Below are 16,397 nucleotides of genomic sequence, written 5' to 3'. Positions count from 1 at the left end.
TTGCTAGAGCCACCCCTAGTGAGTTTCAGTGGGAGGGGGAGAAACAGGGAAGGCTTAGCCTCTGTGAGCCCAGCTGGTCATTTTTTCACCTTGAGCCTGGAATTTCTAGCGTCACCCATTTTTGCTCCTTTTAAATTTCAGGGCCCTGGGGCCTTATCTCGGCCTTCTCACTAATTATTGCAGAAGGATCTTAGGTCTTAACATGGTTAAATCTGAAATAAAAACTGTCCAAAAGAAGCCACAGTAGCACTTACTAAATTTGCCTGATCATGTGAATCACAGTTTTCTGTACTTTTTCATAAATGTAGCAAATCAATAGCTTTAGGGTTCAGGCCTGGACATCCATATTTTTCATCAGTTCGGGTTATTGTTATAATCAGAAAGCTTAAGGAAATGGATGCAGAATTGCTTTTTTTTTTTTCCAGTGAGAGAGAATGGGCTGCTCCACATAAGGGATCTAACTTATAGATGTTTATGAATACCCGATGCTCATGTTTGAAGTGCCAAAACTTATTTTATATGAAAAATATAATAAATAATTTTCAATGATTTATACATTTCTGCCTTCATAAACAGTGCACGGATATATTTAACATTTTTCTAGGCAACTCAGAGTCAATAGTGTGAACCCATTTGTTTATCTACCAAAGAACTCCTGAGCACCAGCCTCAGTCAAGGCTTTGGGGTAGGGATTCCACAGTTGCTTTTAGTATTCTTTATGATGCCCATAAAGCCATGGAGTTCTTTAAAATATTAATCTATTTGTTACCCAAAATGCAAGGAGATCAAACCAGTCAATCCTAAAGGAAATCAACCCTGAATTTTCATTGGAAGGACTGATGCTAAAGCTGAAGCTCCAATACTTTGGCCATCTGATATGAAGAGCTGACTCACTGGAAAAGACCCCGATGCTGGGAGATTGATGGCAGGAGGAAAAGAGGGGGACAGAGGATGACATAGTTGGACGGCATCACCAACTCACTGGACATGAATTTGGGCAAACTCCATGAGACAGTGAAGCATAGGGAAGCCTGGCATGCTGCAGTCCAGCAAAGAATTGGACACAACTCAGTGACTGAACAACCACCACCAAAATGATGAGTTTTCCACCACAGAATCTAGCTATGTATATCAAAATATATGGATATAATTTCTACTCAGAGTATTAAGATTTAATGGCTACCTTGTTCCTCTTAGCTGAGATGAAGCTTATAGAGGATTTATTAATAGAGTTTATGGCCCACTGCATTTTTCAAATGGTCTCAACAATATCCTCCTCCGCTACATGCTTTTCTGCAATGTGACCTTCCCATTTGTTCACCCAGAGGAGGCCTATGTCTCTTCACCCCTTGAATCTAGGTGTGCATACTGTGCCCAGCAACATAATGCAACAGTGACTCTGTGTCAGTTCTAGAAGTAGCCCTTAATGGGTCTGGGTCTTCTACCCCAGCCTCTTAGGACACGTCCACCACGCTGTGAGACAACCAAACCACAAAGGCCACGTATAGAGGTTCCTGTCTGTACCTGAGTGCCCTGAGTAGCTGAGTGCCCAGCCAAGCCATGATCAGGCGCCAGCGCTGGGAGCAAACAATTCGTGGTTGTTGCAGCTCTCCTGGGCTGCAGCTGTCTGCTAGCACACGTAATAGAGCATTGACTCAGCTATGCCCAGTCTGCTCACAGAATGCTGAGCCAAAAAGGATGACTGCTGTCTCAAACTGCTACAATTTAGATTGATTGTTACACAGGTATAGATAATTGGTCCTGGGTTTGTTAAATCACACTAGAAAGAGGCCAAGGTGAGAGGGGCTGCAAAGCCACCCCAGTACTTACATCACTGACTTCATCTTTGACCTTCCGGACATGCAGCAACATGGGCGTGTCGTGAATTGTGGTGTAGCCTCTGGGTTTCGCTTTGTTGTATTCCAACTTATACAGTATCTGAAAGAGATGTCAAGGCAGAAAGAGCCAACTTTATGCATCTCAATTTATCTTGGAATATATGTAAAAATATAAAGGGAACATGGTTGCTATTGTCATTGAGTATATACAAAGGAGAGAGAGTCCCATAAACTCATCAGGTTTTCATGCTTTCTGCAAACGCTCCCGTGCCTCTACAATGTGGTGTCTGCTAATTTGGCTGGGATGATTCTTTACTCTAAAAGAAGAGTCCTGAGCAGAGTAGGACATTCAGTGTCCCTACCTCCCTCCCACTAAATGGCAGTAGAATCTTCCAAACAGATAACCATCTAAAATGCCCTTCCACATTTGCAAATACCCCCAAGGTCAAGAAACCACTCAGAGCTCCCTGTACTTACATCACTGATTTGTTTGTTGACTTTTGTAGTACGTAGGTGTTCTGGAGTATCCACGATTGAGGTAAACTTGTCCTTTGTTTCTTCATAATTCTTTCTGTACTTGATCTAAATTGTAGAGGAGAAGAACAAGTTAACTTGAAGTAGGAGAGGGCCTTCAGGGACTCTAGCTTTCCTTTTGAGACAGTCCCATGGAAAACAACAGGATTATTATATAAGCCATAGATATGGGGAATGATGCCATGCTTTCATATTAAATCTTTTTGATAGCAATTGGGTAATAGAGTGAGAAAATAACAATAAGAATAAAATGATAGTTTCCAGATATTTTATCCATGTGGAAACTGAGCCCCAGAGAGGTTAAGAATATAAGCTAAGGGCATGTGTAGAGTGAAATCTCAGAGCCAGGCCTAGACCCATACTCTCTGGACTCTGACAAGTAATGATTCACTCACAGTAAGCTGCATGAAATATGTATTTTCTTAAGCTATATTTTCATATCAAAGATGTAACATGAAAAAAATGAATACAAACAGTTCAAAGCAATTATTTTAAAAGACATTCACTTTTGAAACTTTCAAGTCATGATTTTTTTTTTCATGCACATAAGCAGTTTCAAGCAGACACAAAGAACGTAGCAAAATTCCATGCACAACTATCCGATGATCATATCAAGATGAAGAGAAAAGTTCAGGCCAATAGTATGTCCGTAGGAAGGCATCCTCATTTCATGTGTGGGTCTGATGTCATACTAAAGTGATAAAACAAGTTGCTAATACAAAAGATTGATTAAAAACTTTTTTGGGGTGTGGAAACAATGGCATTTTATTAACATTGTATCTGGTAGTTAGGCAATGACCACTCTTTTTTGCAACTTCAAATTTACCTTTCAACATATGATGGAAATGTGGTGGAGTGTGCTTCAGATGACCTTGTAGGAAGGCAAGGTGATCAGTAGTATTGTTAACATATGTGCGTGAGGACAGATGTGCTGAAATAACCTAACGAATACAGCAACACAAGAAGGGCTATGAATATGTCCAATATTCAAAGAGCTGCACCATCATCCTCATCTCTCCAAAATGGTACAGAGTAGTCATCAGAGAGCAATGTACACACTGGATGAAAATTTTACATATTCAGACCTTTTAAATACTGTCAAATTTAACTAAGATCCTTATCTCTAATAAATCTATTTCTTTGGGGCAAACAGGGAAAAACAAACTAACGTCATACCAATTTGGAAAACTTTGGCAGTTTGAAAAAGCCTGTCTTACTAGGAGTTCCAAAGGTGTCGGAAGACGCAGAGATGCTGGCCGGCCGCTGCGGCACGGCACTCAGCCACACCCAGAGGTAATTGGCAGGGAGTGAACGTTTATGCAGCTTTGTCGTGTGAAACCAGCTTGGGCAGGGGCAGGGAACCAGGGAAACCTTAGAGATGAATGCCCCCAAGGCTTCTCAGTCTCTTCTTCTCATCTCATCAGACATTACCTGGCTCCACATGTATGTGTTGTAGAGGGCAGTCAACATATCTGGACGCAGGATTTCATTGCATCCTTGTTTCAGAAGCATCTTGGCACTAGATTTATATTTTCTCTGTTCATGCAAAAAGCAGTGAAGCACAAAAGAGACTTATGAAGACAGAAAAGAAGACAGCTCTATATCCCGATCACCTCTAAGTGAAGAGATGTAGGCATACACACTTTGTGTTCTCACGTGTATGTGTGGGTGAAGACACCAAATGCATTATAATGCCAAGCAGGCTGACTGTGAATTTGCAGCTGGCCACCATAGCCTTTGTGAATGGGCAATAACAGAGCTAGACCCACCAAAATTGCCTCAGAAAAGATGATATCATTGGAGTAGAAAAATACAGTAAGGGGTTCTGTCCTCTTGCCATTAATTTGTTTGTTTCTGCATTTGCACCTTAATTTGCACTTTGGACCTGCAGTTGACACACAGGCCCTCCAGAAGGATGAAGGGTGGAAGGACCCAGCTGTGCATCGCCTCTTCACCACAGCACACGTGAGGACACAGAGCATAGACTGGCACACTCAAAGAGCTCGTGGGCTCTTTGGGTGGCTAGACAGATACTCTGGAACAGAACATCCCAATATCATAGGCAGAACCTATGACATCCTTGCAGCAGACGGGACGACATCTCATGAGAAACTGGAGCGCAGTCCTGCTTGGCCATCCGGGCGGCCCCATCACAGTACCTGACTGATCTGGTCGCCTGCGATCTTAGCCAGCAGATGTCTAGGCTCATCGACTACCAGGTGGTATTTATCTTTCCGCTGCTCATAATCAGCTCTGTATTTTTTCTGCTCAAACATCATATCAAATTATAGCAAGAGTACAATTTCAAGGCTGTATAGAAATGTCCCAAGATAAACACTTCAGAGAGCCAGAAACATGTCCTTTCTAGAGGTAGGCTCCCAAAGCATCCAGGGTAATGAAAACAGGAAGGCAGAGAGAGTTAAACAAAGGAAGATCACCTGGAGAAGGCTGGGGCTTGGGCTAGATCAATTATGACACCCAAGTGGAAGCACCTCGTGCCTAAAATGTCCCATCTTTATATATGATGTCATTAGCAATGTTGGTTTTATGACATCCTATATTGTATTTATAAGGCACTGACAAGCTATAGGCTTACTACTAAATGCTGGTAAAACCAAAAGCATATTCATGGACACATTCTAATGCTAGTTAATTTATCTTATTATAAAAGAGACCTGGAAATACTTCATGAGTTAGAAAAATAGAAACAAAATATATCAAGACTGTCTTCCTAAGAAGTTACTGACAGTAATTCTTCAGAGTCATCCCACCTGGAAATCTACTGCAAATAAAGCAAATTTAAAAAACAAAAAATGAAACACATTGAAATAAATACACCATTGGCTATATTTTCATTTTTTAGATTCATTTTACTAATTTTCTAATGTTTTTGAATTTATGTAAATCTGTAGAAAATACAAAGACAGGAAATTAAATGTAAAACCATCCAAACATGTTAATTCATAGCTTGCTTATTTCATCATTTTAAGCTAAATTTAACTTAAACTATTGCAAAGCCAGTTCCACAAAAAACTGGGTAGAAGACAGAGGAATATCTTGAATGCAAATGGACACTTCTGTGCAATGTGTGAGTAACTATGGCAATATATTTGAATGTGTGAATCACAACTACACGATTACGGCTGCCATTTCTGGGCCTTGGTAAGGGATACTAAATTAACTTTGAACTTATGGGTCTCCCAACTCTATACAGAATCCTGCTGAAGGGAGTTCAGCTGAGAAGCACCCAAAGGGCTGTGCTGCCCCATGCCAGTGTCGGCAGAGGCCACGCTGGCTGTGGGCCCTCACTCCACTCTGCACAGGCCCTTCATTTGTTCTTATTCCTGCTTTTGGCAGAGCCCATAAAACAGGGATATCATAAGTGTCTTCCCAAAGACTCAAAGGCTTTCCTGTCATTTTATGTGTTGAGTTTTAATCGAATGTCACTTATAGAGTACTAAGGTAAGTTAATAGGTTAAACTGGATCAGGTCATACGTACCTCATTCATCAGTTGAGTTGCAAACTTGAAATGCCTATTGATTGGACAATCAGCAACATACTTGAAATTTGACTTTGTCCTTTCAAATACCTCTTTATACTTATACTAGATAAAACAGAAACATGGTTACTTGATAGCAGGTTGTGATTATCTTAAGAGTGAGACATGTGTGATTAATTCATTCATAGAGTTAACAAGTAATTATTGAATGTACTCTATTTCCCAAAGCAATGAAGGGCATACCACCCCAATGCCTTGAAAACTGGCCCCCAAATACATACTTTCATTGAATAGATGTCAAATGGATCTATTCCCATATTGGGTAAAAATTCAAATCAGTTTCTTCTTTGTTTCAATATTTATAGTGATAATTATTTTACTTTGAAGGTATTTCCATGTGTACGTGAAGGCAGTTTTTAACCCTTTAATTAGTTTTCCAGGAATTAATCAGATAATTATAATATTTTAGAGTAAGAATATGCTAGCATCTAGACCACTACCTGTTTTTAAATAGCCCATGAACTAGACAATTTTTTTTAATAATCTTTAGGGATTGTAACAAAGAATATGTGACAGAATGAACATGGTCCACAAAATCTAAACTATTTACTCTCTGGCACCTTTCAGAGAAATTTGCTGACTTCTGTTTTAGAACTCAAAGGAAACCAATCTGACTGCTTTATTTTGTAAGTAGGAAAATGAGGCCATAAAAAAGTTATTTGCTTCAAGTCACATGTTTGTGAATTAAAATAATCTCACTTTATATCTGCTGCCGTATCAAATCATCCAGAGACATATTACTAGGAAGGAAATTCTGGAAAAGCCATGAGGAAGGAGTTGTACTGAGATGGCCTTTTATCAAATTCCAAGGAATGATACAAATAAATGATTACTGTTGTCAGTGAGGTCAGTACTAAAATATTCCTGAGTAGAGTGAATAATGCAGTATGTTCCTACTTTAGGGTGTAGAAGCAAGGACAGAGATGGAAATACGAGAAGCTGTTTCCTCAGTTCTAGTGCTCTCTGGGGGCAGTGGAGTACACTGCATGGATGTGGCCATTATCCCTGAGTAAATACATACCTTGCTGTAGAGAGTCTTGTTCTTTTCAGCCAGAGTAAAGTCGGGAGTATCATAGGCATAGCAACCAATGCCTTTAAGCCAGGTCAAATCTTGTTTATATTTCACCTGGGAGAAGAACATCAAAGAGTTTTAAGAACCTACCTCCAAATAGCAGGTTAGGATCAACGAAAGTAGAACAAATAGAAGCTCTGACTGTGAGGTATATGGAATGATAAAGTACTGAAATAATTATTTAAGAGGCGTTTCCATTAATACTGATTTTTGCCCACTTTATGGTATATTGTACTGCATTTGGGAATTTTCATTTTAATACCAATTAAAGCAATTCAAATGTAACAGGCATACTTTCCTAGAGAGTATATCATTAAGCTGGCAGCTGTATTTTCATATAAAGAACTAAAACTTCTTCCTAAATGAGCATTGTTATGTGTCTTAATTGCTTCATGAAGTAGTAGATCAAAAACAGGTTATTGTTTAGATGAAATATATCACTTCCAGACATGTAATATGATGTAACACATTTAGAAGAAAAATTAGGCTGACACATTTGAATACATTTTTCTGTCTCTCAAGTTGAAGCTCACTTATTCAGCAATGAGTGTTAGGACTTAAACATCCATACACAGGAGCTAAAAGTTAGTCAAGTTTAAATCAGTTGTTATACAGTTTTTGATTTCATAAGTCATGTGGGCATATGAATTTATGTGTAAAAATAGATTTCACAACTCACATCACTAACTGCATCAGTGACTGCCCGATGGTGGAAATGCTCAGGGCGATCAGGAATGGACCTCCATATTCCCAGCTGGCTCATGTAGTTCTCCTTGTATTTTATCTATAAAACCACAAAGACAGTTTTAACGTCTTATCCAAAGTTAACGTAAACAAATCTACTTGTTTTCAGAGAGCTTTAAGAAAGGGAGGATACTTTAAAAAATGCTGGTGGGTTACTGAGTCCAACACAAGCAGAAATAAGTAGGGACGTACTTTGCTGATGTGGTCTGTGACTGTGCGATGGTAAACGATGTCGAGAGCATCCTTCACAGTGTGGTATTTCCCTTTGGTCTTTTGAAATGTTTCTTTATAGCGTAGCTGGAACGAGAAAAAGCACATGGATTGTGAAAAACGACCACATTATATAATTTAGCTCTTTTAACCTTGAATTCTCTTGTCTTATTTCTTATTTTTCTCTTGAATAAATTTGGGAGAGATCAAAAAGCTCTCTCACATCCTGGAAAAGGACTTTAGGAGAAAACTAATGAAACTTGCATAAAGTATGGAGTTTACTTAAAAATAGTGTATCAATATTGGCTTGTGACATATGTCCCATGGTAATGTAGGCTGTTAACAATAGGGCTCTGGGTGTAGGCTATGTGAGAACTCTGTACTATACTATTGCTATAGCTTTTCTATAAATCTACAAGTCCTTTAAAAGTTTATTTAAATGTAAAATGAGCAAACCAAAAGCTCATTTGGGAGGAGAAGGGAAAAAAAAGCATAACTTTGTTGAGCCCAAGACCTACTAATGTACATGGAAAAAGAAGAAAGATTTAGTTTTAACTCCTGTATTAAAATGTCTTCTCCATGGAGCAATCCTGAAACTTGATTTCATAATAATCTCTATCTTTGTGATATTTCAAAAGATATAGCTCTGACTTTAGCCTAGGAATATCACAGAAGAGTCATCTCATTTGCACTAAATGAATACTTCTCTCAGCACAACCTCAAACAAATCCTTTCTGGGTACTGAGCAAACACATATTGAAGGATTCCTTTGTTTTTCAGATGGGTAATCTCTTAAGATCATTTTGCTCTACTTGTGGGGATAGCCATGGTAGATAGGCTGAACTTAATGTGAGATACCACCCTTGTTACACTGGTGTAAAATGAGCTCCAGGGGCCAATTTCACTGTGTGGACATCTCTGAGAAGTGGTGATGCAGAGTAAGTTTGGTTCAAATTAATATTCAACAGTAACCTTGAAGTGATAAAGATGGGGATGTCACAAGGAGACAAAAAATATCCAAGCAAATTGATTTTGATGTTAGCATATGATTTTCTTTGGTGGCTCAGACAGTGAAAATCTGCCCACAATGAGGGAGATCTAGGGTTGGATCCCTGGGTCAGGAAGATCCCTTGGAGAAGGGAAAGGCTACCCACTCCAGTATTCTTGCCTGGAGAATTCCCTGGACAGAGAAGACTGGCAGGCTGCAGTCCATGGTGTCACAAAGAGTTGGACACAACTGAGTGACCAACACTTTCACACTTTATAATTTTCTCAGCTTATATATTAAACAAACTGACGTGGCCTTTTTCCAACTAGCAGACTCCTTTTAGCTGCAAACGAAAATTTATGACAAAATTATAGAACTGAGATATTGTTCCAATTCGCTGTACCTTTTCACATTTCAGTTTAGGGATCACTGTAACTAGCTAAGATGCCTTGAAATCCTAGAGTTATGTTGCTAAGTTGAGGGTGATGGGGTTGTTACCTGTTACCTGAACAGGTGCAATGAATTCACAGTTGGATTCTGGGACACAAAACTGGTAAGGACCAGCCATCTACCCGGGGTTGATTTATTTCATATCTTCATTAACAGAAAATCTCATTACCATTGAAAGGCACTCTTATCCTTGATCATATGGCATGGGAGATTAAAATCTGTCCCTCCTAATTCTAACAAATGTATCATTCACATGAGTTAGCAATCAAGAGAGGAACAAATATTTTCTGAATGTCAACTAAGAGACTAGTACTGTTTTAAAAATGTGTACCATTATCCTGAAATTTAGTCTAATTTAATTATCACAATTCTTTCCTTATTCCAAATACAAGAAAAGAGTCTCAGAAAAAATAGGTAAATTATATAGAGTCGTACACCAGGCAAACACAGCATCTGGATTTTAAACTGTGTTTGGCTGGCTCCCAGGGCAGCATTTTATGGATAAGTAACAACTAGTCATTAAGTATCCCTAGGAAATGCTACCAAAGAATCAGAAGGGTCATATTTTTGCTCAGAAGAGTAACGAGAAAAGCCGTAGGTTCTCAGGATCTCCCAGCATTATTCTCAGCGACTTTGCCAAATGGGTATTGTTTGTGCCCATTTGGCTTTTGTGTTTTCATTTTTTTCCTGATCTCATGCTTCTTAGGTACCACCACCTCGGCTGCCCCCTCACAGCAGAAGGAAGAAGGGAGAGATGCATACATCACTGGCGTTCCAGTAAGCCCTCTTGGCTCTGATGAGGATTGGCGTGTCTGGAACCGGAGTGTACTTGTCCTTCATCTTTTCATACTGAATCTTGTACTTGTTCTAAGAAATGAAGATGGAAGAGACAGAAACTTAAGCTCAGGAGTGTTCATCCTTCCCAATTCACAACCATGTCACAGATCCATCCTAGGGACACAATGGATAATGCTCGTTAAGAGAAAAGCTCTGCCTTCTGTGTCTTGATACTGCTGAGCGCAACTTCTAGAAAGGAGCTCTCTGATCAGAGGCAGCAGGTAGAGGTTTGAATGAAGGATTTGTTTTCTTTGCCCGGTGCCTCAGTGCTGAATTCCCAACTTACCTCGCTGACCATGTCCTTCACGTGTCTGGCGTGCTTCAGGGCTGTGGTCTGGTTTCCAGCGTGATGATGGGGTCTTTCTTTGGTGGCGAGTTCAACATACAGATACTAAATTATAAGAATAGGGATCAGATGTTATAGAGATAAAACACCATATTTAGTATTCAGTCCTCTTTACTCATTTCTAACCCTAAAATGGAAGGGCAGTATCTACCTGTTTTTGCCCTTTTGTTTGTTACATATGTTTCTGTTTATTTCTTTCTCTGTCTCATGTTAAGAAACACAGGTACACACTCTAGTATCTAATATTCTTATTGCTGAGTACAGTTTAAACACGTGTGATAAAATGCCAACAGAAGAATGAGAAGATCCTGATAGATTCCTCAACGTATTTTCCCCCTTTTTTGCCTGAATGCATGAAATGTGGTCTCATTTGTCTCTGGACAAAAGATAGGTTCTATGGAACGAATTTTTAAATTTTATTTTCAGCACCTGGAGTCCACGGACCACTCATCCAATAATTAAAATTGTATAGAACTTAGAAAAGATGGCATGGCATTACCTGCTCATGTGAAACCTAACCATAGTGACAACTGCCCCCAGAGAAAACAGCTTCTTGAAGTTAAAGGGCATGAGGCTTCATCAGGACCACCAAGTATGAGGGTCTGCTACTGACAGGAGTGGTCAGGAACACAGAACCACCCCTCTACACACAAACAAACACTCCCCGCGGTGCCAGCCCGGGAGGTTTCTGAATCTTCATGTATGAATGTTACCTGACTCTGAAGCTTCTGCCCTCTCTTGGCTCTTGTGAGATCAGGTGTATCAGGAACTGAAGTAAAGATTGACTTCTGCTTCCTTCCTGCTGCTCTGTACACCAGCTGGACATAAAATAGTGATAACCATCATTCTGTTTCATTGACACGTCCTGTGCCCTGCAGATGCCTTTATTGCTGACTTCAGAGACAAAGCAGGGGCTCTCCCACTGTGACAACCTCAATTTCTGTCCAATAAACCAATACTTTATTTACCCCCTCCTTTTCTTTTTCCCCTGTATCAAAATTAGAGACATTCTGCAGCCTGTTCAAGTGTCCAGCCCCCCACTGTGTTCTTGGTCCCTTCTCACCCATGCCTTCTAGAACCCTGTTCCAGCAGTTACCCCCTGCCTCTCTAAACCTTCAGCCCTTCTGGTTTTCTAGCCCACTCCCTTCTTCTACAAACAGACCCAAGTTCCTCTTTTCATCAAGTCTTTTCCAACTTCTGCCAAAGGCCTTATTTCTTTCTTTCACAACCAAGCAGACTACGTGTTTTTCATTTCTCTTTTGATTAACTTCTCAAGGGAATAGTTTAGCTACCACCCAACCACTCCAAGGAAGTGAATTTCATTAAGACTACCGCAAACATTACAATTGCCAAATCCTAGAATGTTTCTCTGCAGCAACTGTAACTGCTCAGCAATTTCACTCCTGAACCCTGTTCTCTGCCTTCCATTCCCCTATTCTCCCCTAGGTGGCCTCCCATCTTTCTAGGCACTCCTCAGCTTCCTTTTATTGTTCTGCACTCCCCCAAAGTCGGCTAGTAGCTGGAGTTAGTGTTGGCTTGGCCCCTTTTACCCTATACATTCTGCTTGGATAACCTCATCTGTACCCAGGACCTCAACCATCAGTCTGAGATTGATGGCTTCCAAATTTTGTTAAATAGCTCCTTGATACCCAGCCACACAGGCCAGAAACTTGGGGAGTCATTCTAGACCCTTTTCCCCTCATCTGCACATTAAAACAGTCATGAATCCTGGACTCCTAACTTTGTGACAGTTCTTAAATATGACCTTCTTCTCCTTTCTCACTGCCAATGCCCTAGTTCAGCCTCCTATACCACTTGTTACTATACATCCTTAAGAGCCTCTAAACCTCTTTCCCAAATCCTCTACTGGACACTTCACAGGGCTTACCCATCTTTAACAAGCCTGAGAAAAAGATTTTCTTAAAGTTCAGAACTAATTAGGTCTTAATGTTCAGACTATCCTGCTCAGAAGTAATTCTTCAGTGACTTCTCATCAAGTCCAAGATCATTAATATACCAACCACAAGTCTTCATAACCTGGCCTGTCTATCCTAGGTCTCCACTCTCATTTCCCAAGTCTTCCATACTCCCCATGTGCTATCTGAAACAAGTCCCAGTTTCTAGAACTCATTATGGTCCATTTCACATACTTTCTACCTAGAATTTTCTTCCCTGTTTTATCTGCCTGAAGAACTCATAGAGTCCATTCTGTCTTGATCATTCCTGTAGGATACGACTTATCCTATTGATGTCTGTTTCTTCTCAGAGATGAGCCCATGGAATGCAGAAGCTCAGTTTATTATTCTTGTATCACCTTTTATTTATTTATTTATTTAGCCTTTTTCTGGAACCAGATTTTATTTATTTATTTTATTTTATTTTTTTTTTAGTATCACTAATTATATTTCAATGATGGTCAGTCAAAACTTACTCAAAGCATCTATGAACTAATTACAAGTAGCACTCAATCAGTTGCTTACTGAACAACATCATTCTGGTAGGTTTTTTTTTTTTTTTTTTTCTTTTTTTTAAATTTCAGATATACACATGCTCCCCATCCTGAACCCTCCTCCCATCTGTAAAACAGATAGCCAATGGAAATTTGCTGTATGACACAGGGAACTCAAACCAGGGCTCTGTAACAACCTAGAGGGGTGGGATGGGGTGGGAGTTGGGAGGGAGGTTCAAGAGGGAGGGGACGTATGTACACCTGTGGCTAATTCATGTTGATGTATGGCAGAAACAAAACCAATATTGTAAAGCCATATCCTTCAATTAAAAAAGAACCCCCAAAGCCCTTATTAAGCACAATTTGCAGGCTCTATCCCAGACCTGAATCCAAGGAAGTAGCTCGAATTGGTATTTTTTCAAGCCAGGTCATTCTACAGTGAGACAAGTGTGAGAGAAATTGCACTACTAAAAAAATGCCTATTTTTCTTCCTCAGTGTTGTTGCATAATATGCACAAAATCACACTAGGAATTGGGAAGAAGAGAAATTAAAGTTCTAGATAATTCTGAACCCAGACAGCTAAGAGAAGTAAAGGTATTTCAAAGATACCAATAAGCACTTTAAGTTCCCAAACAACTTAATTATTTGGTGGCTGGAGGAGAGATGTAATACTTTAAAGCAGTGGTTTCCAGTGCTGGCTGAATATTAGAACCATCTATGGAGCAGCTAAAAGCACACAGATATCCAGACTGAGAATCAGAGTCTAGCGTGGGGCTTGGGATTGGAGTGCACTCAAGGGCAGTTTTAAAACATTTCAGAGATGATTCTGATACTTAGCCAGAGTGGAGAGGTCCCTTTACAGAGGGGGGAAACCCCACCTGCATTCCTATCCGAGGGCTGCAGTGGTTGAAACAACAGAGGGAAGCACTCAGGAAAGCAAACGTGCCCAGGGCAGCGTTTGTGACAGCTGAAGGGTGACTCGTCCTCCGCCCTGGCTCACTCCACGTGTAGGAGGCTGCAACTCCTCTCCCCCAAAGACAATGCGTGGTTTTCCAGGGCTCCTCTAAGTCTAAGAACATCAGTCATTCCTAATCAGCACACATCAGAGTTACTGAGAAAGGAGAGCTAATGAAGTGACCTGACACCTGGATGGAGTCTGATGAATAAGGCCGCAAGACAAACTGGGCTGAATGAGAACGGCCCACTGACCACTGATGGAAACGTTTGTGGGATGTCCTTACCTCTAGGGAGCACCTTTTATTCCCTGGCAAACATGGACATCTGTTATGACCAAAGCATTATAGGATACACATGGAAATAAGATGTGGGGGGGCAATCTTCAACGGATCAACATAGGTGAAAGGGTCACATCTGGGCACAGCTAACTGCAATCAATCAGGAGCCTTAGTGCAAGGCGGGGCAGATGAAAATGAAACGGAGTCTTTTGGAACTTGAGAGGGCAGCGGAGCAGAGAGCCATTGATAGCACTGCTATGATTAGAGTCCTGACAGCAGGGATTAATGACAGAGAAAGTTTAGAAATAAATTCAGTTTGGAGACTACAACAATGGTGTAAGACAGGACTCTCTAATCTACAAATTCATACAAATGTTCAGCTATAGGTAGGGCAAGTATCAATAGCCTCATCTTATTAAAAAGGGACAAAATAAGTAAACTGAGGCAAAGTGAGGTCAACCAACTTGTTTACACAGGGTGACTACACTCTGTAATTAAAGGCAGAAGGAGATTTGGGCCTAGTACAATTACCTGAAAAAAGATTGCTAGAGGAATGAGGCCCGTATGGTGACAGATGTACTTACCTCGCTCAGATGTGTCTTCAGCTCCTGCACTTTCCTGTATTCCGGAGTGTCGAGCACCACCTTGTACTTGTCTCGCATCTTCCTTGCCTTATCGGTGTACAGGTAGTGAGACTTAAGAAGGGGAATGCGAGTCGATTAATCACTTGAGGATTGCATGTCGTGGTCACGCATCATCTTTCAAATGGTGGGCACGTGCAAGCCGTGCTGACCCTCTCTATCCTGGGTGTCTTCCCAGGCAGGACCAAGAACAATTCATCATTTTACTAAGTTCACTACCTTTTACAGAGGCATACATCATCTTAAGTGAGTCATGACTTGCTCAGTGGGTTGAGGGCAAATTTCCCCTTAACAGAAGCTATAGACAAAGATTCTTGCTGCCCAGCCTGTGAAGCTGTGCGGGCAGCGCTGTGGGCTGGGGCGGGGTGGGGGGCACTCACCCAGAGCTTCCGCAGGTGCCGGGAGCGGACCATGTCTGGAGTGTCGTACAGGAAGCAGCCCATCCCCCTCAGGACCTGCAAGTCCTCTTTGTATTTAATCTGTGTCACAAACATAGAAATACAGCTGGTTGTGAGCAAATTCAAAACAAGAGCAATTAAGACAGAGTAGTGATACTTTTATACTGAAGGACCTTCATCTTGGTTCAGCACATCCACCCCATCCTCTGAGTTTGCCTGAACTCAAGTAAATTACAGGGTTTTAAAATTTAAATTGTTAACCCTGACCTGAAAAGAGGACATGGCTATTATTTTATTATTATATGGATGAAAAATGCCATAGATTAAATGGAGTGGTCTTTTATGAGAAGGAAACATTCAAGGAGAAAAAAAAAATGACAACAGGAAGTGGTGAAAGGGGGTGGGAGTAGTGGTAAGCAAGAGAAAGATACTAAATGTGACTAGGACGGAGGCCACTTGGAATGAGGTGCTAGTAATGATTTGGTGTTGGATGTAGAACGGTGGTCAGTGATTCTTGTATCTCCCAAGTGGTCCTCTTACTACCTGGAGAAGTGTGGGGTCCTGCTTCCACACAATTTTACCTCCAAGTTGTATACTCAGTTGACAAGTACTCAATGCAAAAGGCTGCTCAACGACTGGTTGGCTTCCATGTGGAGAGAGCAAGCCTGCTTCTTATTAAGAGTCCCCCAGAAAGACCCTTATGAGATACTTACATCGCTGGTGATGTCGCCCACGTAGCGGCAGTGAAGCACCTGGGGTGTGTACGGCAGCGAGATCATGTGGCCTTGCATCTTGAAGAAGTCTGATTTGTAAATCAACTACAGGGGGAAAATGCCCATAAACACATAAATTAGAGACCAGTGGTTGACCTTCGTCCTTGGGTTCCATGGCCTCCCCTCTCTCCTAAGAAAATACCCACCTCGCTGACAGCCTCTTGAGTCTTCTTGACTTGGCGGATTTCAGGTGTGTCGGGAGTGGTGTGGATCTTGTCTTTCAGTTTGTGGTATAGTTGTCGATACAGTCTCTGCATTGGGGAGAAAACCATTCCAGGTGTTTAGTGCAGGATGATGAGAGCATCTGTACATTAATCAAAT

At 40.9% G+C, this 16,397-nt stretch overlaps 1 protein-coding gene across 19 annotated transcripts in view; it reads right to left on the bottom strand.

Moving 5' to 3' along the window:
* The window catches only part of NEB (nebulin), a 219,190-nt gene that overhangs the window by 40,225 nt on the left and 162,568 nt on the right, over positions 1 to 16,397 (bottom strand). For 11 of the 19 annotated variants that reach the window (XM_024980560.2, XM_024980573.2, XM_024980581.2 and 8 more), the window contains exons 124-137: positions 16,223 to 16,327; positions 16,017 to 16,121; positions 15,286 to 15,384; positions 14,849 to 14,959; positions 11,293 to 11,397; positions 10,520 to 10,624; positions 10,159 to 10,263; positions 7,941 to 8,045; positions 7,684 to 7,788; positions 6,954 to 7,058; positions 5,873 to 5,977; positions 4,532 to 4,636; positions 2,316 to 2,420; positions 1,831 to 1,938 (exon numbers count right to left, since the gene is read on the bottom strand). In XM_024980560.2, the coding sequence (XP_024836328.1) occupies positions 1,831 to 1,938; positions 2,316 to 2,420; positions 4,532 to 4,636; positions 5,873 to 5,977; positions 6,954 to 7,058; positions 7,684 to 7,788; positions 7,941 to 8,045; positions 10,159 to 10,263; positions 10,520 to 10,624; positions 11,293 to 11,397; positions 14,849 to 14,959; positions 15,286 to 15,384; positions 16,017 to 16,121; positions 16,223 to 16,327 (1,473 nt within the window). Of the gene's footprint in view, positions 1 to 1,830; positions 1,939 to 2,315; positions 2,421 to 3,803; positions 3,909 to 4,531; positions 4,637 to 5,872; positions 5,978 to 6,953; positions 7,059 to 7,683; positions 7,789 to 7,940; positions 8,046 to 10,158; positions 10,264 to 10,519; positions 10,625 to 11,292; positions 11,398 to 14,848; positions 14,960 to 15,285; positions 15,385 to 16,016; positions 16,122 to 16,222; positions 16,328 to 16,397 lie in introns of all 19 variants that reach the window. The other 8 variants (XM_024980562.2, XM_024980597.2, XM_024980615.2 and 5 more) reach the window with 2 other exon arrangements.

Source organism: Bos taurus, chromosome 2 (assembly GCF_002263795.3).
Source record: "Bos taurus isolate L1 Dominette 01449 registration number 42190680 breed Hereford chromosome 2, ARS-UCD2.0, whole genome shotgun sequence".
NCBI classification, from domain to species: domain Eukaryota; kingdom Metazoa; phylum Chordata; class Mammalia; order Artiodactyla; family Bovidae; genus Bos; species Bos taurus.
This window is presented reverse-complemented; position numbering and strand designations above follow the sequence as displayed.